The sequence below is a fragment of the Malassezia restricta genome, chromosome I (genome assembly GCF_003290485.1).
Source record: "Malassezia restricta chromosome I, complete sequence".
NCBI classification, from domain to species: domain Eukaryota; kingdom Fungi; phylum Basidiomycota; class Malasseziomycetes; order Malasseziales; family Malasseziaceae; genus Malassezia; species Malassezia restricta.
This window is the reverse complement of record NC_040193.1, coordinates 1,384,046-1,410,324: the sequence shown is the minus strand read 5'-3', so window position 1 is coordinate 1,410,324 and position 26,279 is coordinate 1,384,046. Positions and strand designations below refer to the sequence as shown.

Genomic DNA, 26,279 nt, shown 5'->3' with positions numbered 1-26,279 from the left:
AAGTTGACGTCTATGAGCATTGGACTGTGTGCCGATTTGCTCGGAAGGATCAAGCGAGAGTTCCGGCAGTGTCTCTGTCTAGCGCATGGCGAGCTACGTTGGGCGCCGAGGCTGTCTATGAACGCAGGGCGTGGCTCGATACGTAAGCAACGAATGTAGATACACACCCCCACCAAATATCTTCTGTCACGAGTTCTTTGAGATCGGCTTTCTTGCAGCAAGTGTATGCCTTTTGGCCGTTGGCTGGTACAATTCGTTCGACCGGTTCCAACGTGTTTTTCTTCTGGCATACTGCATTTTTGTCGTCCATCAAGCACACTAACCATGTCGAATACGAGTGCTGCGAACCCGCCAGCGTGGCCGGCGCTCAAAGTGCGCAGCGCTTTCATGGACTTTTTCCGTGAAAGGGGCCACACATTTGTGCCATCCAGCTCGACAGTGCCTTACGATGACCCAACTTTGCTATTCGCCAATGCTGGTATGAATCAGTACAAGTCCATTTTCCTCGGCACAGTGGATCCTGCGTCCGACTTTTCCAAGTTGCGTCGTGCTGTCAACTCCCAGAAGTGCATTCGTGCTGGAGGTAAGCACAATGATTTGGACGATGTTGGTAAGGACACGTATCATCATACTTTCTTCGAGATGCTTGGTAACTGGAGCTTTGGCGACTACTTTAAGGAGGAAGCTATTGCTTATGCGTGGAAACTTCTCACGGAGGTGTATGGCCTTTCGAAGGATCGTTTGTATGTGACATACTTTGAAGGTGACGCCGCGCAGGGTCTGCAGCCTGACATGGAAGCGCTCGACATTTGGCGCAAGGTCGGCGTGGCTGATGACCATATCCTTCCGGGCGATGCAAAGGACAACTTTTGGGAAATGGGCGCGACGGGCCCGTGTGGTCCATGCAGTGAAATCCACTACGACCGTATCGGTAACCGCAACGCAGCGAGTCTCGTCAACATGGATGATCCGAATGTCATTGAGGTATGGAACAATGTGTTCATCCAGTTCAACCGCGAGGAGGATGGCTCGCTTCGTCCGCTCCCTGCGCGTCACATTGATACAGGTATGGGCTTTGAACGCCTTGTGTCGATCCTACAGGACAAGAGCTCCAACTACGATACAGATGTATTTTCTCCATTGTTTGCACGCATCCAAGAGCTCACAGGCGCCCGCGCGTACTCTGGCAAGTTGGGCGCAGAGGATGTGGATGGCATTGACACGGCCTACCGTGTCGTAGCCGACCATATTCGTACGCTGACATTTGCTATAAGCGACGGCTGCATTCCTGACAAAGATGGCCGTGGCTACGTTCTGCGCCGCATTCTGCGACGGGGTACGCGCTTTGTTCGCAAGTACTTCCAGGTGCCTATCGGCCACTTTTTCTCGCGCCTCGTTCCAACCCTGGTAGAGCAGATGGGTGACTTCTTTCCCGAGATCACCAAGAGGGTGGCTGATTTGCAGTCGATTCTTGATGAAGAAGAGCGCTCTTTTGCTCGTACATTGGACCGTGGTGAAAAACTGTTTGAGCAGTATGCCCATGCCGCTCGTGCCGAGGGCCGTACCAAGCTGAGTGGTACAGACGTGTGGCGCTTGTACGACACCTACGGTTTCCCCGTGGACCTGACCAGCATCATGGCGGAGGAACAGGGTCTGACTTTTGATCAGGCTGAATTCGAAAAGGCGCAGGCGGAGAGCCGTGAAGCCAGCAAGGGCCAAGGCAAGCAGCAAGAGGCGAATGCCGTCAAATTGGATGTACACGATCTCGGCTACCTGGATGAGACTGCCAGTGTGCCCAAGACGAACGACCAGTTCAAGTATGACACACCCTCGATGCAGGCACACGTCAAGGCCGTGTTCCAGGATCACAAATTCGTCTCAGACTCAGACTCGGTGCCCAAAGTCGGCGAGCCATTTGGTATTCTGCTAGACCAGACGAACATGTATGCGGAGAGCGGTGGTCAGCAGGCGGACACGGGAAGTCTCGTCATCGATGGAAAAGCAGAGTTTGAAGTGACAGATGTGCAAGTGTCCAATGGCTATGTGTTGCACATTGGTTTCCTCAAGTACGGTACACTACGTGTGGATGACCAGGTGATGGTGAACTACGACGAGGCGCGTCGTCGTCCGCTGCGCAACAACCACACTGGCACACACATCCTCAACTTTGGTCTGCGTGAGATTTTGGGTGATCACGTCGACCAAAAGGGCTCGCTTGTGGCTCCTACCAAGCTGCGCTTCGACTTTTCGCACAAGGCACCGGTGAACGTGGCTGAGCTCGCGAAGATCGAAGACATGAGCAACGACTTTATCAAGCGCGATGTGAATGTGTACGGCAAAGACATGTCGCTGGAAGAAGCTCAGAAGATCCCAGGTCTCCGTGCCGTCTTTGGTGAATCGTACCCGAATCCTGTGCGTGTGGTCGCCATCGAATTTGACGTCGAGGAGATGGCCAAGGACCTTACGAACCCGCGCTGGCGCAGTACGTCTGTCGAGTTCTGCGGTGGTACGCACGTCCGGCGGACGGGCGAAATTGGTCGCTTGGTGATCACGGAGGAGAGCGGTATCGCTAAGGGCACGCGTCGTATTGTAGCTGTGACCGGTGACGAGGCATCAGAGGTATCGCGCACGGCTGAGGAGGCCGCTCGGCGTCTCGAGGACATCAGCAAGGTGACCGACGATGCTGCGAAGGACGCCCAGCTCAAGGCATTCAGTGTCGAGTTGGCACGCATGGATATGAGTGTGGTGCGCAAGGACGAGCTCAAGACGCAGTTTGCCAAGATCCGCAAGGAGCTCGACACGCGCCTCAAGGCGCGCGCAGCTGCTGATGTCAAGACGGCACAGGAAGCTGTGCAGAACTACTTCTCTGAGAACCCAGATGCGCCGGTCTACATTGCCCAGCTGAAGACGGGTGCCAACTCCAAGGCACTGCAGTCGGGTGTGTCGGTGGCACGCAAGCTCAATAAGCCTGTCTACCTCTTTGCTCGTGAATCGGGCGAGGGGAAGGCCAAAACGCTGTATGGCAACTATGTGCCTAAGGCTGAGCTGGACCGTGGTCTAGACGCTGTGTCGTGGAATAAGACGGTCTCGGACAAGCTACAGGGCCGTGGTGGCGGTAAGCCGGACGGCGCGCAGGGCCAGGGCGAAGCAACGCAGGCTGATGTGGATGAGGCACTTGCACTAGCCACGTCGTTCTATCGCATGAAGCTGCAGTAACTAGGGGACACGCGGGATAGAAGCATCTGGTATCACCCACTCGAGTATCAGGGCCAATATCATCTGTGCAGCCACGACGAGACAAATGATCGGCCCACCGACCGGTCCGCCCACGGCCAGATAGCGCTGGAAACGCTCCGTGGCACTGCGCTGCGGCGCAGCCATCGCTCGCGCATAGACAGTTTCTAGTCGCTGTGTCGTCTCGGCCCAGGAGTACATAGAGGCCACGCGCTGATGCTGTGCCATGGCATCGTGCTTCCCAGACCGGATGTACTCAATCGCGTGCGACATGGCATCGACGATCGCCTCGGCACACGGCTCAGCCAGACGCATCATGGACGGTGGCAAAAGCTCGGGGATCCCGCCGACCTTCGTGGTGACGACATACAGACCGGCGCATGTCGCTTCAATGATCGTCGTGCCAAAGGCCTCGGTCAAGGAGGTATTGAGAAACAGCTGCCCACGCGTAAGATGCGCCCGAATATCGCGCTGTCGGACCGCGCCCACCAATTCGACGCGGTCCTGCAGCATGTGCCGCTCACGCATCTGCTCCAGCTCGACATACTTGGGTCCATCGCCACCAATCACGAATCGCACGTCCGGGTGTTGCTCACATAGAGGAGGAATGGCTTCCAAGAGCAAGTCGATGCCCTTGCGGTACATGAGGCGACTCAACACCACCACACAAATGCCACCGTCTCGACATGGTGCCGGGTCTGGGTACAGTTGATGCGCGTCCACCGCATTCGGAATGGTGGACACATTCTCAGGATGCAACGCAGCCCGAAGGACCGTGTTTTCGCGCCCCGTATGGCTCACACACACCACATGATCCACATCCGTGAGTGCGAACCGCAGAAGCTTGTTGGTCAAAATGCTGCCCACATCCGCAAAGCCAAAGAGCGAATGATCCGTAAAGACGGCTTTGAGTCCGAGACACTTGGCATGAAAGAGCCCTTCATGCGCCATGCTCGAAAGAGCTTGGTGTGCGTGCACGATTTGAATGCGCTCGCGTATCAAAATGCTTCGCAGCACAGGCATCAATCCGAAAAAATTGGGCAACGTATCCTGTCGCACCAACACGCCGTACGGGACGTAATACACCTTGATCCCAGCCGACAAATACCTGATGCCCACGCGATCAGGCGAATAGGCATGCGTAATCACAATGACCTGCGTCAGTGTCGTCGTGCGCACCTTGTGACCACGCCGAATCAAGTGCTGGCCGATCATGTACATATGCCGCTCGACGCCGCCCACATTCGGGAAGAAAAAGTCGGACAAGAGTCTATTGTTAATGCACGATAGCTTACGCGATACGCAAAGGTCCCACAGAAGGAGGCGACGTAGGCTCCCCAGGCTCCTCGCTGAGTCCCCACTCGTCCATCGGAGGAAGCAGCAACCGATCCCTACACACGCGCAGCACCCATGACATGTCATCCAAGAGCCCAGCCGCCCAGGCCAGACGCACAAGGCATGCACGCTGCAAGTGCATCAGGTAGGCACCCGGCCTCACCAGATCCACGTCGCGATCCAAGTGGCCCCGTGCCTCGTCCGCCCACACGCGCAAATGCGGGTGAGGCGCTAGTGTCATGCACACGCGGAAAGCCCGTAATACATCCGATACGGCGTCATGGTACTGATTCGCAGCTTCCGTCGGGAAAAGCGAAGGATCATCCTCCCGAGTGGCTGCCCAGGTTAGTGGGGCGTACGTACACGTCGTGGGAACCAGCATTTGCCACACGTAGGCCTGGAACGCAGGCTCGTGCAGATGCTTCTGCCAAAGATCTTGCGTACACGCATCCGGACCACGCTTCATGACGCGGTCAGACGTGTCACACAGAGCACACGCAGCCTCACGGACGTCAGGATCGTCATCATGCAGGAGTCGAATCACCAGCACATCCTTGCGTACGTGCGACGTCTCTTCCATCCGGGCGAGCGCGCGAGCCACGCCGAGTCTTGAGGCTCGAGGTGCCTCTTCCTTGGCACACGCATCCAATATCCACAAGCATGGCTCGAGGGTATCAGGCTGCACGGCCCGACCCAGCAGCGGAAGAAGCGCTTCGCGCAGTGGTACGTGCTCAGTCGAGAGGCACAGAGTGAGCAGCGCCTGTGCATCTAGCGATGCATGCAGCATATCAAGTACGTGTGCTGCCTGTGTTCGCGCCTGGAGGGGCATCTGCGCATCCCACAACACATCCTCCAGCATGTTGACCACGTCGTGCTGGTCCCATGGCATACGTGCAATAAGCTCCGGCTCAGCGGACAGCATGCCTATCATCATGGCACGGTCTGGCCCCTGAAGAAGAGACATGGGCAGCGCGTCCCATACCATCCGACAGGCCACAGGCAAGAACCACGCCATGAAGGGATCTTGCGGCTTTGTCTTCTCAAGCCACGACAAGAGCCATGGACGCACGTGTCCTTGGGCTCCGCAACGCTCTGCCACCTGGAGGAAGGATGCCATCGTGACGGGACACGCGTTCTCTTCCAGCAAATCCATGCGACTGAGCACCATCTCTTTGTACACGGGAGAAGCCCAATGCTCAAGAATCGCCAAGGCCCCCGCCAGGGCATTCTGATCACGCGTGGAAGCTTCCCGGAGCAGACGTGCGCCTGTATCGTATCGCTGCTCAGCCGGCGTAAGAGTCGCACAGCACTGTGCCGCCAAGGTCCGTACGGCGGCATGCTTACTACGCCTGCATCGATACAACATATCGAGCATCGTATCTGTACACATAGACGCGTCCGAGCGCGAAAAAAGACACAACACAGCATACAAAGCAGATCCGTGCCCCTCATCGGCGTCTTGATCCTGCATGCACGTACCAAGCGTGCTCTGGAGCGCATCAGCCAGTGCATCACTTTCGCGCCAGAGCGTCTCAAGCTTGGCACCTCGCATATTCGCTCGCCGTCCAAATGCGGAGGTGCCAAAGTAGCGTGTCGATATCGCCGAAAACAGCATCATGGCCGCATTTCTGACACTCCAGTGCACGGAGCGAAACGATGTGACAGCACAGGCTAGCGCCTCACCCAGATGCGAGCGCATAGCCGAGGCTATGCTGCTGTCCATGACAAGCACGCGCATCACGTTGAGAGCATGAATCGTACGAATGCATTCGTGACCCATGGCCATGGACAATAGGCGGCGCATGGTCGATGCCGTCAAATCCATCAGTTTTTTTCCTTTATGTGCACTAAGCAGCGCTAATACTGCATAGCCCAGTCCAGCACTGCGTCGCGTTGTGCTAAATTGACTGGCGTCTCGGTCAACGCGCTCCATACATGCTTTCAGCCAAGCATCCGGACCATGCCCCCCCTGTTCACAGATCGCACGTGCCATGCCATGATACCGAGGGTACACCATACTAAAGGCCCCACGATGTCGAATAGACAAGAGCCACGTCAAAAAGAGATCACTGGCTTCCTGCACCGTATCTTCTGTCATGTGCGACAACGCACACACTTCATGCAAGGCGGCCACTTCTTTCATGGCCCGCCATGAAAACGACAATATACGCTGCGATACGGGCGATTCATGCACCTGATCTTCTTCCTCTGCCTCTGCATTTTCCGGGGCTGCAGCACACAAATAGGGCGAGACTAGGGTCCATACGCGTTGGATGAGGTCGTGCATGCGCTGAAGAGGCACGGTGTCAGCCGCTTCTGCAAGGTAGGCCAAGGCTGCTACGGTGCCATGGATACCCTTGTGGGAAGCGTGGGCGAATGACTCTTTGGCCTCGTCCAACTGTGCCTCGAGACGGCCGGCATGCACGTCCATGAGGGAGCACGTCCAGTCCCCGCATGCCTTACCGCCCATACGTATCAGCAGAAACTCGTGCATGTCGGGAACACATGCTTTGTGATAAAGTTTGAGTAACTGCAAGCCAGCATGCGCATCCGACTCTTTGGGCGCGGTGAGTAACTGCCAGCTCTTGCTGACAATGTGCTGCCACACAAACTCGCGGTCGTCCCAAAAAGAGTTGGCATGTGAAGACCGGCGGAGAAGAATCAAGGCAGCAGTTGATTGAACATCATCATACGTGCTTTCCGTAGCCAAATACAACAGCCGGTGCATGAGTGGACCAGATGCCGCGATAGGTGCTAGTGCCGTGGCAGGGTATGTCTTCTGGGCCTTGTACAATGCACGCACAGCATCTCGTAGCACGCTTTCATGCAGGAGAGGGAGAGGCGATGTTTCCTTGGGTGGCGTGGTAGCCTCGAACAAGAGAAACAAGAGAGACACACCCAGGATCGTACTCGGATACGGCGCGCCTGGATGCATAGCATGCACCATGTACTGGTACAATGAATGCACAAAATGCTGCATCTCTTGTACACGCTGATCCTTCATCTTATGGCAGCTGGTACGAATACGCACGAGCAGTTTGACAAACAAAGCAATGGTGTCTTTTCGGGCCACAGCACTGGACAAGTGTAAGCAGTGTTGGAAGAATTGCAAGATCATCTGTCTTTCAGGAAGCGTCAATAGCATAGATGGTGTCCTTGCTTCCACACAGAGCGACAAAGCCCCGACGCGCATGCGTGACGAAGACGAAACCAGACAGGTTTGGAGCATATCGATCGGGATACGCACTTTGCCAGGCACCATCTCTTCGACCACACACAAGTGATGCATCTTAGCCGCCTGAAGTACGTACATTTTGACGCGTTCCTCTTTCAAGGCATCAAGCATAGGCTGCAGTGCCTCAGGCTTTCGATCAAGCCATGGGTGAACCACATGCGCCACCAGGTGCTCGATACCACGATCTTCTGATGTGCACAAGGCTAGAGCAAGTGGTTCAAGCCAATCATTCATAGGTGCATGCTCCATGAATGTGATGGCCAAGTGAGAGCGCCGGCTAATGTGTCCGAAACCCTGCTGAATGCCATGTAAAACGTGCATGTAAAATTCGGACGGTGGCTTGGACAAAATGCGCATGCCATAATGCGCAAGGAGAGCCTCCTGGATCATAAACTGGGCCTGACACTCACTCTTGTTCGCCTCATCCAACAGCATGGACGCAAAAGGCGGCAGTGAGGCACATCCCATGGTATCAAATCGCGCACACATCCGCATGGTCAACGTGCGCATTCGCTGCGATCCTGAAAACAAAGGCAAGTTGAAGATTTCCACGATGCGCAAACACAATTCATGCCATACGTCCGCCCCGCCAAAGCCATGGGTATCTGACACGTTCAAGGCCTCCCAGGCCGCACACCAAGCTCGCAAAGCATCAATGCCAAATGACAACGTGCGTCCTTTCTGGCCAGCATCATAAGGGTGCGGAGATCGCAGTAGGCCCACGACCTGCTCGAGTATACGAATAAGGCCATCTTCCACGTCCCGCGGCGTCTCCACGAGCGCGTCGATCGCCGCCTGAACTTGCTGACGCGCCTCGATGGCGGTCATCGTGGAAGCTTGCTGACTAACCCCTTGGGCTGACGCGCGGCCCAACAAAGACGCGCGCCGCGACGCTCGATTCTTCCTTATGGCGGACGACGGCCGTGAAGCAGTCTATGTGCCGCCCGAAGTCAGGCGCGTGATATTGCGTGCCTTTACAAGAAAATGGCATTTACAGCTTCAGTCCGACGCCGTACAATTCATATACAAAACCCTCGAAGCACATGATCTGTCGGATACGGATGCCATGGCCGAAGCTGTTCATGCCCTCGCCAATGCCCTGGTCGATCAGCATGTAGCAGGGGCACATATTGATGGATTTGATGGACATGTTGTCACGGCTGAAGCGCTTCAAAAGGTGTACGACCTCTTACTCGTCGAAGCTGCCGGCGAAGAAACGCACGCCACCCCATTGACGCAAGGCGCAGCTCTCGACCTTTCGAAACACTTTCGCGTGTGTGATGCCTTCTCACAACCGCGCATCCTCTTCCATGCTGCACGCCAGGTTTTTGAACGCGATCCGGCACCAAGCTCCCTTCTCTCGCATCCCAACGCACCTAGCGCCCATATGGAGGAACGGTACCATATCCTACGTGGCATTGTGCTGCGTAACGAACACTTTTTACCAGCACTCACTGGCCCGAAAGCAGAGCGCGACTCATTCATGCGTCTCACTACCACCAAACATTTGCTTGGACGACAAGGTGAGCATTGCCTGCTGTTTGGACGTCTGTCCACTGCTGCAGACGGCAGTTATACCCTGGAAGATACCGAAGGTCAGGTATCTTTGGATCTAACACAGGCCCTCGTTGGTGAGGGTATATTCACAGAAGGAGCCTACGTGCTTATTGAGGGCGAATACACCCACACAGAGCAACTCCGGGCATGGGCCATCGGTCATCCGCCCAGTGAACGTCGTGAAGAGGCACGCGCCCTGTCAGGTCATTTGGATTGGTACGGTGCTGGCGCTGTACCTGTCAAACATGTGCCGCTCTTGCGTGCGCAAGAAATGCAGCATCCTGACATTTGCATCGCTGTCCTGTCCGACGTCCATTTGGACGACCCGGCCACATTGGCACACTTACGAGCAATCCTGCAAGGGTACCAGGACGCCGACTTTATGCCGCTGGCCATCGTGCTATGCGGCCACTTCTCATCTACCCCTGTGGAAGTAGCCGGCGCTCTCGATTCATACGCTGCATCCTTTGCTCGCCTCGCCGATGTCATGCTGCGCTTCCCCCGCTTACTGCAGTCATGCCACTGGATTTTTGTTCCTGGTCCTCGTGATCCAGCAGCCACACCTCTTCTTCCGCGGCCTCGCATTCCTGCGCCACTCGTCCAGCGATTTGAGCGTCGGCTTCCGCGCGACTTTTGTGAGTCGCGCTTGCATTGGATGAGCAACCCCTGCCGCATCGTGTACTTGTCCCAAGACATTGTGATTTTCCGTGATGATATCATGAGTAAAATGCTACGAAATGCGATCCTACTCAAAGATGACCTCGAGGCGAGCGATTTGCAAAAGCATTTGGTATCCACACTGCTCGACCAGGCGCATTTATGCCCTTTGCCGCCCCAAGTACGTCCCATTTTATGGGAATATGCACATGCATTGCGCTTATACCCCATGCCAAGTGCGGTACGTTGCCACAGGCCTGACATGCAGCTTGTACTCGCAGACAAATATGATCGATTCGAGCTCACATACGAAAAATGCCACGTATTCAATCCAGGATCCTTCCGTGGTCGCGCTTGCTGGACCACGTACTACCCGGCCACAGGCCATGCTGAGCGCAGGTATGTTTTTCACCCCTCATGTCGACAGCGAATTGCCAGAGTGATATTGCAATGCCTGATCATAGATTCGGACCATGAGTAAAGAAGCTCGTGTGTGCCGTGCTTGCAAAAGCCGTCGCAACTCAGAATCTTGAACGTAGGAGGCGCGCTGTGCGTCGGATGTCAGTGTCGCAAAAAAGCGCGAAATGGCATCTACATCGGCCAGCATATTGGACTCCGAGGAAAACTCAAAGGGCTTCAGGCCTTGGCTCGATGAGACAGACGACGAAATTTTTGGAGAACATACATTCCACAAAATGCCCTGGAGACACCAGTCTTCGGGTAGTTGAGTGTGTGCACGAACAAGCGCCGTATGGACATCGCACTGCCTTGATCCAAACACATCGCCGCATACGTATGCTGCTAGTTGTTTCCAGGGTAAGTGCGCACACAAGATCTGGCACATAGCATGTATCCGAGGCTCATCTACGCGCAACATGAGTACATATACAAAAGAAAGCATAACGTTCAGAAACATGTCGGGTGCGTTCAAGTGGGCTGCCGGGTCTCTCAGAGACTGTTCCAGGTGTTGAACTGCGACTTCCATGAGAGTCACCATCAATGATACAGCACAAGATAGGGGCATGGGCATGTCAAAGGCTTCGCATGATGCTTGGACACTGGCCATATCTGCTGGCTGCTGCTCAAAAGATTGCATCACAGACTTCATGCTCTGTGGCATCTGCTCCAACATGGGAGCACTGGCCTCAGATAAGGGCCGCGTATTGGATGGCAGGTGAAATGCAGCCAATTGACAAACATCAATCCATGCATCAGTACGACCAAATTCAAGGATAGCCGCAGCGATGCAAAGTGCCATCATGCCCCACTCTGTCTCGAGGAGAGAGCATGGTTCCTGCGTGAGTTTCACAGCCAGACGTTTTAGTATCAGCTCGAATGAGTCCAAATCCACGCGCGTGAGAAGCAAACCCAGCAAATATACAAACAGGTCCTGCCCTGACGCGTCCGAGGAGATACGTGCTCGGTGCACCTTGAGACTGACATATTCCATCATATTTTCGCGCGTTTCCAGGCATGGATGTACGACTAACAAGCTCTTGCAGTAGTAGTACAAGCTCCATACCGCATCTCGCTCCGCCAATTCGGCGAGCGCGGCGTACCAACGACCATCATCCGGCGTGTCCCGCGCAGCCATACCATACCATTGAGAGGCAGTCAAGCGCCACGCCTCGCATTCATCGTGGTAGAGACGCCGAGGTATACCAAGAGCATGGCAATATTGGAGTGTAGCCAATTGCTGTCGCGCAATTTCACCAAGCCATTCCACGCACGCACGGCGCACACGGCCTTCTGTCGCACGCTCGTGCGCATATGCACACAGTGCATATGTGTCACATAGCATGCGCTCAAGAACATCGATCACAATGATGATAGGAGCCAAACGTACCTGCGAATCGTTGGGCGCCACGAGCCATTCCTTCGACGCAGAGCGATCTGTCATCACCATGGTATTCAATGTAGTAAGTACTTGCTCAAGCGGCATTTGTATACCGCGAGCGTAAGTGCGTGTAATGACCTTGTATAAATCCGGCATTTGTCGAGAATGCAAGTGCAGGAACTCGCGCTGCAATAATTCCATCAGTGAGATACTGCTTGTCATCATGATGCGCTGATGATAGTGCAAATCAAGGACACCCTGTGTCCCACGCACTGGAAACTGCATAGCAGAGTCATGCATGTCGATGCGAGACAACAGATCAGCAGCTACTAGTGTCGCATGCGTCCGTGTATTGTATCGGCCATGCGGACGCAGTGCACTGCTTCCTGAATCAGCGCGCGTGGGTCCACTTCGAGACTCGGATGAAGTGCCTTGGTCCATCGCATTGATCACTCTGGTGTGTGCACTTGCCGGGCGCAAAGCCCCCCTCTCCATTTGCTCGAGAATCGTTTCAAGCGAAGTGCAATCAATCACTTGGACCTCATTTTTCAGGGTGCACGGCCACTGCAGCCGCTAACCAGCGCAGGGCGATATGACAATGTTTTACTAATCTCAAGGGGACCCTTGCCTTGACGCTTTGAGACGTGGCCTGGCGACGCGGCTTGGCAAGCGGCACTTTTGAGCAGTCCCTCTTTTGATGCTTCTAGGCCGCACGGCGGTCAAGCGATTCATGTCTTTGAGAATACCACGCTCCCATTTGCTGTATACGCACGCGCGCACCCCATCCTTGCCCGACCGCATCAGCGTACATGATCTCCAGGTGCGTATGCATGCGGGCTTGGATGCATGGGGACGATTCGTGCCGCAACCTGTTCACATTGATGCTCACTTGTATACAGAAGTAAGCCGCGCAGGTCAAAGTGATCATGTTGAGCACACACACAATTACGGCACTCTCTATCGCGCGCTGGAACGCTTTGCTGCAGATACCCATTGCACGTCTCTGGACCAAGTTGCCGAGGGGTGCATGAACATATGCTTAAATGAATGCCATGCACCTTATGCAGAAGTGCACATCCGCCTGCCTAGGGCTCTCTTGCATGCAGATGCAGCAGGGATGATACTAACACGTGCCAAAGACGAGACTGCGAACGTCCTGGATCAACTGTGCATTCAGCAACTTCGCGTTGATGCGATCTTAGGCGTGAATTCGTGGGAACGCGAGAGAAAACAGCGTGTTATTGTTGACGTCGATGTATCCCCTGCCACCTGTGCTCCATATGAAGCCATCGCGCATAGTGTCTATGCTCACGTCCAGGCATCTGCTTGCCTTACGATCGAGTCTCTCGCGTCGCAGGTGGCGGAGATTGTATGTGCGCAGCACCAAGCCGATGAAGTTCGTGTATGCATATCCAAGCCGAGTGCCATCATGCATGCATCTCGATCGAGTGTCGAGGTTATGCGCCATCGTTCCCAATTTGGTCTCCCTCCCGTGTCCCTTCCTGTCCCATCCACCCACATAGCTATTTTGGCACTGGGGTCGAATCTGGGTGAGCGAAAGCACTACATTGAAGCATCCGTCCAGGCGCTGGACCAGCATCCAAAAATTCAAATCGTTGATACATCGTTCTTTTACGAAACTGCTCCCATGTATTACGAAGACCAGCCTCGATTCTTGAATGGAGCTTGCAAAATACAAACGTCTCTAACGCCACATGAATTATTGGACTTGTGTCAAAACATTGAAAAGCAGCTGGGTCGAAGCAAAGAGCACGTACCACGAAATGGCCCCCGCGTTGTAGATGTGGACATTGTCCTGTATGACAACTTGGTTGTGAACGATGGCGATCGCCTCATCATTCCTCATGCGCGCCTTCATGAGCGCGCATTCGTCCTACGTCCTGTATGCGATATGGCGCCATCGTTCGTGCACCCTATTTTGCAACGCACTATGGCATCGCTCTTGACATCCACCTCCATGGCTGATATGTCTCGTGTCATGCCAGTGAGGCATGACATGTGGGCATGGGGCTCTAAAACGCGCGTCATGGGCATTCTCAACGCTACGCCCGATTCATTCTCAGATGGCGGAGAACATATGCACATTGACGCTGCTATGAAGACCGCTCGTCAAATGGCAGAAGCAGGAGTAGATCTCTTTGATGTGGGCGGCCAAAGCACGGCGCCTGGTCGTCTGGAAGTGTCGGTGGAGGAGGAAAGGGCTCGGGTATTGCCTTTGATCCGCGCCCTAAGTCAGGATTCGGCGACTCGACATATTCCTATTTCAATCGATACGTACCGTGCGGAGGTCGCGCAATATGCCTTGGACGCCGGTGCATGTATGGTGAACGATGTGAGTGGTGGAACGCGCGATACGCGTATGTTGGATCTTGTGGCGGAGCGGCATTGCCCTTACGTTGTTATGCACATGCGCGGCGATGCATCCACGATGACAAGTCTTACACACTATGAAGGTGGTGTCGTGCATGATACAATTATGGAAACTCACAATCTTGTGGCAAAGGCACTGTCCCGAGGCGTACGTCGATGGAATCTCATCGTCGACCCTGGTATTGGATTTGCCAAAGACAAAGAAGGCAACCTGGCTCTGTTGCGCGAGCTTCCCAAAATGGTAGAAGATCACGCTGCAGGTATATTACCGGGAAGTCATGTTTATGCAACGAATGCATCGTGCAATGCATCACTCATTCACATGCCCCTTCTTTTGGGTGTGAGTCGCAAGCGGTTCCTTGGCCAACTCATCCAAGAGAAAACCTCGGATCCCGCTCATCGAATGCAGGCTACCATGGCTGCCTGCGTGGCAGCCATGTCCACAGGCTGTGTCGATATAATTCGTGTACATGATGTGGCACAAGCCTTGGACGCTGTGAGGATATCAGATGCCATTTGGCGCAAAGCTAGTTGAATCGCTCGGGAAGTAGAGCAGGTGCTAGGAGAGACCACCCATACAATGCCGCACAGAGCCAAGCACTAATGATGCGGATCCACATAGATACCTTGCTAGTGCCGATGTACATCGTCATCGAATCCGCGGACGTCGACTCGTGATGCAGCGACTGCCAGTCAGTAAGCAGCATTGCCACATAGCAAGCAGCTAATGCAAAGATAAAGTGGAAAATGGTATAGTTGTAGCGCGTGCCTTGTCGCTCGTCGTCATTTGATGCATCTGTCCTCTCCTCCATGCCTTGCTGGGTCTGAAGCTCTTCGTCTAGGATGGACTGCGGCAAGGAGCCCGCGGCCACAGCCGAACGAATCGCCTCTATACGCAAGGTATTCTTGGGTGCCGGCGGTGTAGTAATCGTCGCATCCAGAGGCATGGGCTCTGTGTCCAGAGCGATCTCGCCCTCAGCTTGACCGACCAGCATGCGCGAATGCGTCGCTGCACGGGTTGTCGAATAGGCAATCGCAACAAAGGTGAATACGGCACCAAGGACAGCTGCCGTTGTTTGTGCACTCTCACCACGTCCACGAGCAATGGGATTGCATCGCTCATCGCCGCGGTTCATGAGGGCGGAAGCAAGGAGATAAGTCATGTATGCCAGCACCATACTGCACTGAGCTAGGCCACTGCGTGGGTTGGCCTCTTGAATACGTGGGTGCACACACAGAACCGTGAGCAGCACTGCCAGGAGTAAGTTACATGTAATCAAGGCACGATTCGTCGTGCAGTACGACGGGGCAAAAAATATATACAGCAATACCGTGGCCACTGCAACAAGCATATACGAGCCCAAAGTGGTTCCCACCAAGATGTACTTCCACACGTCATTACCATGCCTTTCCCATTCATCCAAACAGGTCTCCGACCACGTATGAGCAAAATCCACCAGCAACACCAAGCCCAAGAATATAAAAGCCATGGCAAAGAGAGGTGCGGCATAGTTAGCCCATGCCACTATAACCCCACTCGGCAAGAGAAACATAGCCATGATCACAGCGAGCAATGAGAGAATTTTGGGTCCCCACCATCCGTTCTGAATCGATGCTCGCGGATCGCGTGAGTTTCGAACCTCTAGAAGCATGAGGCCCAGCACCACATGAAACACCGCAAGAGCTAGTGTAATTCGGTGGACGGCCAGAACACCAATGCACGTTTCCTGTCGGATGCACTTGACCTGTACATAGTGAAACGTCCAATCCTCTATCGATCGAGCAAGACTGGGCGTCAGGCTAATCCATGCCAATAAAGCATCAAAACAAAACAACATGGCATAGCCCACACGGGTCGCCATGGAGGATTGGCAGTTGCACGATTTACACATCATGGATGCGGCCGTCGATGTACATAGCGACACACTGGCCACTGTGCAGCATGAAACAATGGGCGAAATGAGCCATGGTAACAAGAACCAGGCCATAATGCGTCGTGTAACAAATAAAACATGTGGCTGACACGCGCATATAAAAATAGCATCCAGATGCATTTCCCTACTCTTATGTACGGACATGTGTTCTCACGCATCATACAAAGCGCGCGGTGCCAGCGCTTCATTTCAACAGATGCATTAGCGAAGCATAAAGCAGACTATAGACGGAACCGTAAATCGCGCCATTTCGTTGATACCCTTCTGGTGCAGGTTCATGCGGGGCACGGCGGCGATGGATGTGTCTCGTTCCATCGAGAAAAATTTGTACAAATCGGTCCTGCTGCTGGTGGAAACGGCGGCACAGGAGGTAACGTATATCTCCGATGTGATCCAACGATACACTCCCTAGCGCGTGTCTCGAAACGAGTCGCTGCAACCAACGGTACGCATGGCGAAGGAGATTGGCTGCATGGACGAAGCGGTACCGATGTAACTATTCATGTTCCTGTCGGCACCACGGTTCGAAGTCTCGGGCAAATCTTGAACGAGAAAAGTGCAGCTGCACAACCATACTTGAACTATCTTTTCTCGCCTCAAGCTCGAAAATCCCTCACAATTGATTTGGATGAAACGCCAGAGATCGCTGCTTCGCGCTCGTCCGTGTGGCGACACTTCCCACGTTTCGAAGAAGACAATTATGAAAGGCAGCATTTTCGTGCTGCAGAAGAGAAACTGCTACGTGAGCTACGAGCGTGGTCCAAGCACAAATCCCATGTCCCGTCAGTGGCATCACAATCCTGCATGACAAACTTGGAACCTTATGAGGTCTCAGATATACGGGCTGATGCCGGCTGGTGTATGGACATGGACCTACCAACGCCACCAGAGGACCGCGGGATACTGCTTGCCCGCGGTGGTGAAGGAGGGCTGGGCAATCCACATTTCCTACTAGAGAAATACCATGCGCCTAAAATTGCTACGCAAGGTATGCCGGGAGAGTCGCTACTTCTTTCCTTGGAATATAAGCAGCCATCCGATATCGGCTTGGTCGGTTTACCGAACGCTGGGAAGAGTACGCTTTTGCGTTGCCTAAGTCGAGCTGATGCCGAGGTGGGATCATACAGTTTTACGACGTTGAGCCCGAACTTTGGTGTCATGCGATTCGGCCCCGACGGCCACATGTTTTCTCAAGATGACAGAAATGAACATGAAATGCAACGTCTTACAGTGGCAGATATGCCAGGTATCATCAAGGATGCCTCAAAAAACAAGGGTTTAGGTCATGAATTTTTGCGTCACATTGAGCGATGCAGTATGCTTGTCTATGTTATAGACTTTGGACCAACCAACCCTCGACCATCAAGTGAAGTCCTCATTCTTAACAGGGAACTGGAGCAATATCGACCTGGACTCATTGATCGTGTGGCTTTGGTGGCCGCAAACAAAGCTGATCTACTAGGTGGTACTCACAATCCTTACACTGAAGAGGATGCACGAGAAAAACTCTTACGCTTTCGCCAAGACGTGGACATGATTTTTGAGCCCCGCTCTGTCCCAGTGATCCCCATTTCGGCCAAGCATCAGCTCAACATAGACCGCATGGCGAAGCACCTGCAATCTCGATGTACATTATAAATCAACTCGTATTATTAAACAAATAGGCAAGGCCGGCGCTGACCGTAGCTGTGGCGCGATTGCGACGCTGTCTCCCTGACGTCCAAGTGGCTCTTGAAACCATGTTCCGCATTGCTGCTTTTCGTCTGATTCACCAAAATGGAACTCGTCCACTTTTAAGACAGGGACTACGAATGGTAGCCAGTGATGCTACGCTGTCCTCTGGAAGCGGTCTCACCAAAGAGCGTTTGGGTCAAGCATCGCCTTCTCCGAAAACTAGTGTATCAGAAAAACGCTCGAAGGTCTCTGAGCGAATTCAACAGCGAGCACAAAAAAAGGCTGCCATCACACTTACACCCACTGCTGTGGAACACATGAGACGACTGATGCATGCTAGTGATGGTCCAAAGCTTGTTCGGGTGGGTGTAAAGAACAAGGGTTGTGCTGGTATGAGCTATCACCTTGAATACGTCGAACCTGGCCAAGAAGGCAAGTTTGATGAGCGTGTGAAGCAAGATGATGTAGAAGTCCTGATTGATTCACGCGCTTTATTCAGTATCATTGGCTCTGAAATGGACTGGAAAGAGGATCGAATGTCGGCACGTTTTGTGTTCAACAACCCCAATGTGAAGGATGCCTGCGGATGTGGTGAGTCTTTTATGGTCTAAGGCCCGCACCAGACATCTCTTGATACCCTATATAACCTACTTAGTGTCTTGATGACTGTATCCGTACTATATTATGTATACATTATATCCAAATCCTAATCTATACTGCGCAATCTTATTCTTGTGTTGACCCATTGAGGAGACGGGAGACCGAAATGAACACATTGACAACATCCAGGTAGAGAGAGACGTTCGCGAGGACCCAGTCGTCTGGTGAAAGGCGCCGTTGCAGGAGCCATGTGTCATACATGACATATCCACTAAACACAGCACAACCGGCGAGCGAATAGCCCATCTCAAATGCATGGTTATACGGAAAGAACATTTGAACAAGCCCTGTGCCAACCAAAAGGAGAAGACCCCAGTACAACCAAGTCGTCAACGAGGAAAAATCATATGAGCTTTGCAACGTGAACAAAGTAAGGCCTAGGAATATGAACGTCGTCAAAATAAACGCCTTTAGGATCACGCTTTCATTTAAAGCAGACATGACTATTCCAAGCATGATGGACTCGACCGCAGTGAAAAGACCCAGAAGGAACAAGTTGGTTGGATGTTCGTGGCGCTTCCAAAATAAGAAGCCCATGGACACAAAGGATCCAACAATCGTAAGGATCATGAACCAGACATTCGATTGAATCCATTCAATCGCATGAAAAGCATTCATACCGCCAGCCACAATGCACGATCCAAGGATTTGGCAAAACAGCACTGTGTACACCTTGCGCACGAACATAGCACGGATTTCAGGCGCACTCTGTTCGACAGTGACTCCGATCTTAAAATCATCGGGATCCACTTCACCGCGGATTTCATGTTCATCGCTCGTCGAAACAGCCTGATATTTGTACGGCGGAGGAGCTTGGGCAGCGGACATGGTCGATACTGGTCGGTGGCGCCCGATGTCTCTGGCGTTGGTCGGGGCGTTCGGTGGAGGGGCTTATATCCTCGACATGCAAGCCTTTGTGACACGCGCGCAAGTGCCACGGTGTCGCATCCACCAACTTCCTTGTTCTAGGTGGACACACGCCAGTGTGGTGCGGTGAAGCACGATGATGTCTTTATGGCAGTTTACTGCGCTAGCCTTCTTGGCACTGCTCCTAGTGAAGGCAGAAGAGATTTCTGCTTCAGACTGGCTAAAACGCGCAAACGCTGCTCTTACTTCCTACGATTATGCAGGTGCGCTAGAGGCCTTTGATCATGCTGTGGAGCTCGATCCCCAGTCGTACCTCACGTATTTTCGTCGTTCTACGGCACATCAGGCGCTTGGACGTACAAAATCGGCACTTCAGGATCTCGAGACGACCGTGAAGTATAACCCTACCTTTGGCAAAGCATACCTCCAGCGGGCTCGCATCGAGCTTCGTGAGGGCGATTTTGACCTTGCTCAAAAAACTCTAAAAAATATGGAAAAGCATAAAGCCAAAAGCTTAGAAAAGGACAAAGACCAGGCGAATGACCTCTATGAAGATATAAAGCGCGCTGATTCTTTGCAAAAGCGGCTAGAAATCGCACACAGCAGGTCTGCGGATGAATGTGTAAAACTTGCAGACGAATTGCTTAAGCTGGCACCTAACTCCATCACAGCACGGAAACAACGTGCGGAATGCTCATTAGCTCGCGGAAACCTAGACATGGCCACCACGGATTGGGCACGTCTCGCCAGAATGTCACCATCGCCTGAACTACAGCTGCGATTGTCATTAATCAGCTACTATATCCTTGGCACACGCGACTCTCAGATGCAAGATGCTGGTCTTGCTCATCTGAAAGCCTGTCTGCATGACGATCCCGAAAACAAGCAATGCATCCGTGCGCACAAGCAGCTTCGCAAGATTGATAAGGCGCTGAACAAAGCTCGTGGCTTCTCTGATGACAGCAAATGGACGGCCGTCATCAGCGCTTTGAAAGGTGCCAAGGTAGGCGGACCTACCGTTTATGAGGAAGTGGAAAAAGTCTTGCAGGATGCTTCATCTTCGGGCATACTTCCCGAGGCCATTTCGAACCCCACTGCAAGAAGCGAGCTCTTGCATGAGATTTCCGGTTTGTACTGTAAATCGTACATCGAGCAAGACCTCATTCGAAAAGCCATGCCATGGTGCGAAAAACTTGAGAAAGTGGACCCGTCGAACGAATACGTTTTAATGGCCAAGGGTGAACAACAAATGAATGACCAAAACTACGAAGAGGCTGTGCGTCTCTTTTCTCAAGCTGCCGAGCACTCTGAGAATCACAGTGTACGTCAGCGCCTAGTCAAGGCACAAAAGCTACTTAAGCAGTCCAAGACAAAGGACTACTACAAGGTGTTAGGTGTCTCTCGTGACGCTGATGAACGCACCATCAAGAAGGCCTACAGACGATTGGCTCGAGAACACCACCCTGACAAAGGTGGCGATCAAGAAAAGATGACCCAAATAAATGAAGCATTTGGTGTTCTAGGCAATGCCGAACTACGCGAGCGCTACGATAATGGCGATGATCCAAATGACCCTACTGGTGGCCAGCATGCCAGCTACGAGGATATGTTCGCTCATGGCGCCCATCCATTCGCCCAATTCTTCCAACAGGCACACTTTCAGTATGGCGGAGGCGCGCATGATTTCCATTTTGACTTTTAGTGTACAGGCTGTAGTGCTAACTCATATGTGCGACACTCTCCGGTGCCTACATGGCGCCCAGATGGTTGTCCTTGCTGCGGAGGCTGAGTGGGTCTGCGAAGCAGGTCTTCATTGTGTGATGTACTCAAGCCCTCGACGAATCCCACCGTGCGTCGATGGCTGTAGCCGGGCCAGTTGGATGGTACAAATTCGAAACTACGCCATAAGACGTATTGAGCACCATTCTTGTCCACGTCTGACACTGTCGGAGCCCGAATACCTTTCGGTGGCGAAGGCGCACTCGCTGCAATGGGCTGTAGGACATCGCGCAATCGCTTTCCAAGCATGGGTATATTCCATAGCGTATAGGGTACCACGTTGCGTATCGTAATCAAAACGGACCCCTGTCGCCTGGGCGGCACCGATGTGGCAGATACATCAGGTTCATCATCGGCCGCTTCGATGGGCTCTTCGTCATCTTCGTCATCCTCACTAGCTGCACGCCTTTTCCTCCCCTGAATAGCTTCAGGCAATGGACCTTCCGTCAGGTACGGCGCCACAGAAATCAGGAAACGTAAGATAAGGAGTTGATTCGCCAAGACATTTCGATGCTCGTCCTTGTGCCCAGCGCCCACATGTGGGAATCCAAACCATACCTTACTCCAGCGCCTCTGATCACTCTTATTGGTACCGGTGACCGCATCGCACTTGTGCAAAGCACCCGCATCGACATTGAAGGCAAGTATACGTGAAGCGTGTGCCCCAGACATTTGCCTGATCTGGTGAATGATATCGCGTGCGTCTGGATACTTTTTGTAGACTTCTTCTTCCGAATCATAGCTTGTAGCGAGAATGCGATGGGGCGGATGATGATACGGTGCAGAGAGGAGTGCAAGGGTGAAAGAGAAGTTGCCTTCACCCACGAGGAGAATGGTATCATCCCGCAAAAATGGCTGAACGGTTCTCTTGGGCACAGAAGAAGACGGCGCACTTTTTGCTTTGCTTCCCCTCTCTAGCTCCCTCTTTTTCTCATAAGCGCGCTGCTGACTTCGTGCTGTGTGATTCGCAAGCGCCGTACGCAATTTTCCTTTACCCCGCTTGGCCATCACAATTGCCTGTCAAAAATTATGCGTACCCTACGAATACATTAATCAGCATTTATTTCAATACATTCCAGCGACCCAGGCCAGAGGACAATAATACAAGACCCACAAGAAGCGATGAGTAGGTGACATTGGTTAGACCAAGGCGCGGTAAGACAAGGAGCCAAGCTAGTGTGGATATAGTGTGAATCAATACGATTATGATCAAGGTCCAACGCATGGACGAAAGCGCCGGAAATGGCACAAACCTGTAGGGTGTCTCGTCATAAAACACCGAAGCACAACCTTGTGCTTGGACGATTGCAGCAGACATGAGTAAACAGGTCCCTAGCTGCCATAGCACCGAGTCAAGGCGCCATAGTGTAATGATCGCTGGTGGCACATTTTCCAGGTATTCGCCCAGCTGCGCTTCCAATTCTGTCTTTTCTCGCATCAGAATGAGCTCATCCAAGGTCATTTCTTCCAATTTATTGAATGAAGGAGTCGAAAGCGCCGAGCCATCTTCATCATCTTCCGATCTACTGTCTTCAACATAATCAGAGAGCAGATCTTCTTCATCCAGTGCAGGCTGTCCCATCGCTCTGTACAAAGGCACAAACTTGTACAACTGGTATGATCCGGCCAGCACCTCCGCCGATGCCCAACCACAGCCGAGCCACAAGGCCAGCACGAAACGAGGGTCGTCCATGCCGGTCCAACATTTGGCTTGTGTATTAAGTAAAGTTGGTTGCACTTCACGGTGCTGCTGCCATGCCAAAGCAATGAGAATCAAGGTACTCACTTCCTGGCCAAATATACGTAGCAGCTCCACGACAAGAGTGCGAAGAAACGCCATTCCCAAAGACAGTGACAAGGGGGACACATCACGGAATCTTGAGCTTCGGGTGAACATATGGAAAACAAGACATATACCCTTGAGAACGACAAACGAAACTTCCCAAAAGACAGGGATAAGCTTTGAGGAAGCGTACCAGCAAACGGCTCCGATCATAATGACCATGAAGGCGACACTTTGCGTCATCACAGGTGGACATGTGTCTTGGATAGTTTCAGGAAAAAGTAAACGTAGATTACAGAGACGCATGACCGCTTTTGACGACCATAAAGTAGTTCCCAAGACCACAAGCGAAGGAATCAACGCGAGAGTATGGTATACAACGAGGCGAATCTTATGGTAAGGGGAAATGGCAGGAGACATGCTTATATTAGACACATCTTGTGAAGGTGACCGACTTCCACTCATTGTTGTGGTGATGTCGACCTCCTGCAGTTGCAACTTATCTCTCTGCAAGCCGAGACCGTTCGGTTCCTTAAGATAGCACGTAACCTAGTGGAGGCGCGAACCCAATTAATACAAGAGCATAGTTCCCATATTCAATGCACAGGTCATGGGACGCTCGTGCCATCTGGCCGGCTTGTCTCCCGAAGCCATGTCGCAATATGTACAAAGGGCGTTGCCCGGCACAAGTTATGACAGACTTGTAAAAGGGGCTACTAAACCGAAGCCCACGTTACCAAAGGAGAAGTATGTTCATCCAATTCTACAGGCGGCTTTTGGTTCCACCTCAGATCTGGATGATGTGTTTTGGGCATTGCAAGGCCGATTGAACGAACCGAATAGTATGGTTGTATTCAAGTCTTTGCTACTTCTGCACACCATGTTCAGGTCAGAGTCGGCAAAATTTGTACTATCTTATCTTGCTAATGACCCGGCCATCCTTAAGCTCCGACGCATAGGATCGAATGGTCTCAATGAGTATTCGTATTCCCAGCTATTGCCTCGCTACGCCCACTATTTAGATGACCGCGTGCTTGCCTTCCGTGAACTTGGATATGACGTGGTTATTGCTAGCAAACGTGACCGCTTCGCGCGCCTTCGCAAAATGAGCGTGTCTAACGGACTTTTCAAGGAAATCGCTATGATCCAGCGCGTTATGACATCGCTGTTAAAATGCTCATTCTTTTCTGAAAATTTTCATGACGAAATTACAAACGCAGCTCTACACATGACCCTCAAGGATTTACTCGCTTTCTACATGGGTATGAATGAGGGCGTTATTAATATGCTTGAACACTACTTTGAGATGTCAAAGTCGGACGCAGAACGCTCTCTTGAACTGTACCGTCGATTTTGTTTCCAAACGGAAAATGTCGTGGCATTTCTTAACTCGGCAAAGCGTCATTCACACCAGTTGCGCTCATCTATTCCACATTTGAAGCACGCACCACTTTCGTTAGCCAATGCGCTGGAGGAATATTTGCATGAAACCGACTTTTCTAAGCACGAAGCAACATCAAAATTGGACACAAAAGAACCAGGGACAACAAATAGTAAGGAGAACCCTGTTTCTGTCAAAGAAGCACCCTCTCCTACAGCCTCAAAAACGAAAGAGGTGAAGACAGCTGAGCAGCCAAAGAAAGGTGATTCTTCGAGCAGGCAAGCGCTACAAGATTTCTTCGAGTCGTTGGAACAACCAAATACTCCCTTCAACTCTGCGTATTCTTCTTACGCTGGATTCAACTCACAACCCGACTGGTTTGGTATGCATGCTATGGCCACGGGCGGAGGTGCTTTTGTTATGCCACAAATAACGGGAAACCCTTTTGGATCACACTCAAATGGAATAGTCATGCCACAAATGACCGGCATGAACCCATTTGTTCCGCAAATGCCCATGATGCCTCAACACACGATGGCAACAACGCCTTTCGATTCTATCTTTGGTCAAATGTCCTTGAGTCCACAAAGCACCACACCTCAACCGCTTCAAACACAGCCATCTTCGTTTCAGCCCCACCCCCCAATGCCGTCGCAACTCACTACTGATGTTAGTGCTAGGCGCAGGTCAACTATGCCTGTCATGGACGCGCAGCCTCTCGTGTCTCGTCAAGCATCAGTCTCGCGCAACGAAATGCCCAAGGCCACTATGTCACCCCAACATACCTCCTCAATGCGCCCTCAAAAGACAGGCACCATGAATCCTTTCTCTATACCTAGTGATTTTGATGTTCCCAAGCCCGTCGTGCAAGAATCGAAAAAACCCACATTAAACGATCTTGCTTTGGATGCGTGGAAAAACAAGCAATCGCCTGCTTCACCCCCTGCGGCAGCTCCCCCTCGATCTTTGCAGCCTACTAATACGGGTGGGCTATTAGGCCAAGTGGCCTCTGAATTCACACACACGCCTGGTGCCAAGTTAAAGCAAAGCAATCCGCCAAATTTCACCGAGAATGGTTCTGCTGTGTTTAACAAGGGAGTTTCTTCGTCGCCACTTGAGACAGGCATTACACCCAGTACTTCTAGGGGAATACAGGCTTTTGGTCATCAAACGACGAGTCAGGCAACTGGTCCAACCCAATCACAGACGTCTTCGAGTCAAATTCCTGCTTCTGGTTCGTTTATGGAGTCAATTGTCGCTTCTCAGGCTCCCAATCAAAATGTCCCCCCCTTGAGCCCTCAGCACAATATACATGGCACCATATCTCAGAACACAGGCGTAGGTGCTATGCCTAGTTCCTCAGCGCTGCAAGGTATTCCGTCACAATCGACGGGCTTGAGTTCGAGAGCTGATCTCTCTTCCCAATTTGCAGGGTTGGGTTCAAGCCTGGATGGCCGGGCAAACTCTATTTCACTCGGACAGGGCTCAGGTCTTGGAATTGGACTTGGTTCCCAGCCGACGGGCTTCGGGTCACCAAGCACTTATGACGCCCTCAATGCTGGACTTCGCGAGATCAATTCACCCTTTAGACGCTTTGGATCCGTTTCGTTAGCACACGGCAGTCCTGGAGCGCTCGGGTCTCATGCCATGTCACCAATGGAACTCCAATCTCAAATCACAGGACTCACTGGAATCAAGCCGTTTCAACCATCCAGTGCATTTGGTGCCAGCTTGCTCTCAGGTCAAACAACGCCAGGATTGACACTCAATTCAGAATCGGGTCTCCAACTAGGAACTAGCAAGCAACCATCAGTCCAGCTCCAGCAACCCACGCAGGATCTCTTGCAGCTGTAGATATGAAAGCATGACACCTGTGCGCCTTATCACGTGACATAGCGGTAAAGGACATTCTGGGCGCAACATGCCGCCTGTGATCGCGTTGCATGGCGCCTGCT

The 26,279-nt window shown here is 52.5% G+C and overlaps 13 protein-coding genes across 13 annotated transcripts; 7 read left to right on the top strand and 6 right to left on the bottom strand.

Moving 5' to 3' along the window:
* Positions 1 to 225: 225 nt before the first annotated feature.
* On the top strand, positions 226 to 3,216 carry MRET_0830 (alanyl-tRNA synthetase; the record flags this gene model as incomplete). The annotated part of the gene is made up of 1 exon (XM_027627457.1): positions 226 to 3,216. The coding sequence occupies one exon, from the start codon at positions 226 to 228 to the stop codon at positions 3,214 to 3,216; it is 2,991 nt and encodes a 996-aa protein (XP_027482956.1).
* MRET_0829 (phosphatidylinositol glycan, class A) lies at positions 3,217 to 8,632 on the bottom strand (the record flags this gene model as incomplete). Its single annotated transcript, XM_027627456.1, has 4 exons — positions 3,217 to 4,389; positions 4,414 to 4,504; positions 4,530 to 4,905; positions 4,933 to 8,632. The coding sequence occupies 4 exons, from the start codon at positions 8,630 to 8,632 to the stop codon at positions 3,217 to 3,219; spliced, it is 5,340 nt and encodes a 1,779-aa protein (XP_027482880.1).
* A 79-nt stretch (positions 8,633 to 8,711) lies between these two features.
* MRET_0828 (DNA polymerase epsilon subunit 2) lies at positions 8,712 to 10,461 on the top strand (the record flags this gene model as incomplete). The annotated part of the gene is made up of 3 exons (XM_027627455.1): positions 8,712 to 10,259; positions 10,287 to 10,417; positions 10,446 to 10,461. The coding sequence occupies 3 exons, from the start codon at positions 8,712 to 8,714 to the stop codon at positions 10,459 to 10,461; spliced, it is 1,695 nt and encodes a 564-aa protein (XP_027482881.1).
* Positions 10,434 to 12,350, bottom strand: MRET_0827 (uncharacterized protein; the record flags this gene model as incomplete). The annotated part of the gene is made up of 1 exon (XM_027627454.1): positions 10,434 to 12,350. The coding sequence occupies one exon, from the start codon at positions 12,348 to 12,350 to the stop codon at positions 10,434 to 10,436; it is 1,917 nt and encodes a 638-aa protein (XP_027482882.1).
* A 202-nt stretch (positions 12,351 to 12,552) lies between these two features.
* MRET_0826 (folic acid synthesis protein) lies at positions 12,553 to 14,781 on the top strand (the record flags this gene model as incomplete). Its single annotated transcript, XM_027627453.1, has 1 exon — positions 12,553 to 14,781. One exon carries the CDS (start codon positions 12,553 to 12,555, stop codon positions 14,779 to 14,781), a length of 2,229 nt encoding a protein of 742 aa, XP_027482883.1.
* Positions 14,774 to 16,234, bottom strand: MRET_0825 (membrane protein TMS1; the record flags this gene model as incomplete). Its single annotated transcript, XM_027627452.1, has 1 exon — positions 14,774 to 16,234. One exon carries the CDS (start codon positions 16,232 to 16,234, stop codon positions 14,774 to 14,776), a length of 1,461 nt encoding a protein of 486 aa, XP_027482884.1.
* Positions 16,235 to 16,312: 78 nt separating this feature from the next.
* MRET_0824 (GTPase) lies at positions 16,313 to 17,818 on the top strand (the record flags this gene model as incomplete). Its single annotated transcript, XM_027627451.1, has 1 exon — positions 16,313 to 17,818. One exon carries the CDS (start codon positions 16,313 to 16,315, stop codon positions 17,816 to 17,818), a length of 1,506 nt encoding a protein of 501 aa, XP_027482885.1.
* Positions 17,819 to 17,919: 101 nt separating this feature from the next.
* MRET_0823 (iron-sulfur cluster assembly protein ISA1) lies at positions 17,920 to 18,465 on the top strand (the record flags this gene model as incomplete). Its single annotated transcript, XM_027627450.1, has 1 exon — positions 17,920 to 18,465. One exon carries the CDS (start codon positions 17,920 to 17,922, stop codon positions 18,463 to 18,465), a length of 546 nt encoding a protein of 181 aa, XP_027482886.1.
* Positions 18,466 to 18,580: 115 nt separating this feature from the next.
* Positions 18,581 to 19,342, bottom strand: MRET_0822 (uncharacterized protein; the record flags this gene model as incomplete). The annotated part of the gene is made up of 1 exon (XM_027627449.1): positions 18,581 to 19,342. The coding sequence occupies one exon, from the start codon at positions 19,340 to 19,342 to the stop codon at positions 18,581 to 18,583; it is 762 nt and encodes a 253-aa protein (XP_027482887.1).
* Positions 19,343 to 19,517: 175 nt separating this feature from the next.
* Positions 19,518 to 21,083, top strand: MRET_0821 (DnaJ subfamily C member 3; the record flags this gene model as incomplete). The annotated part of the gene is made up of 1 exon (XM_027627448.1): positions 19,518 to 21,083. One exon carries the CDS (start codon positions 19,518 to 19,520, stop codon positions 21,081 to 21,083), a length of 1,566 nt encoding a protein of 521 aa, XP_027482888.1.
* MRET_0820 (25S rRNA (uracil2634-N3)-methyltransferase) lies at positions 21,080 to 22,168 on the bottom strand (the record flags this gene model as incomplete). Its single annotated transcript, XM_027627447.1, has 1 exon — positions 21,080 to 22,168. The coding sequence occupies one exon, from the start codon at positions 22,166 to 22,168 to the stop codon at positions 21,080 to 21,082; it is 1,089 nt and encodes a 362-aa protein (XP_027482889.1).
* Positions 22,169 to 22,220: 52 nt separating this feature from the next.
* Positions 22,221 to 23,408, bottom strand: MRET_0819 (uncharacterized protein; the record flags this gene model as incomplete). The annotated part of the gene is made up of 1 exon (XM_027627446.1): positions 22,221 to 23,408. One exon carries the CDS (start codon positions 23,406 to 23,408, stop codon positions 22,221 to 22,223), a length of 1,188 nt encoding a protein of 395 aa, XP_027482803.1.
* A 187-nt stretch (positions 23,409 to 23,595) lies between these two features.
* On the top strand, positions 23,596 to 26,178 carry MRET_0818 (phosphatidylinositol-binding clathrin assembly protein; the record flags this gene model as incomplete). Its single annotated transcript, XM_027627445.1, has 1 exon — positions 23,596 to 26,178. One exon carries the CDS (start codon positions 23,596 to 23,598, stop codon positions 26,176 to 26,178), a length of 2,583 nt encoding a protein of 860 aa, XP_027482802.1.
* Between the last annotated feature and the right edge of the window lie 101 nt (positions 26,179 to 26,279).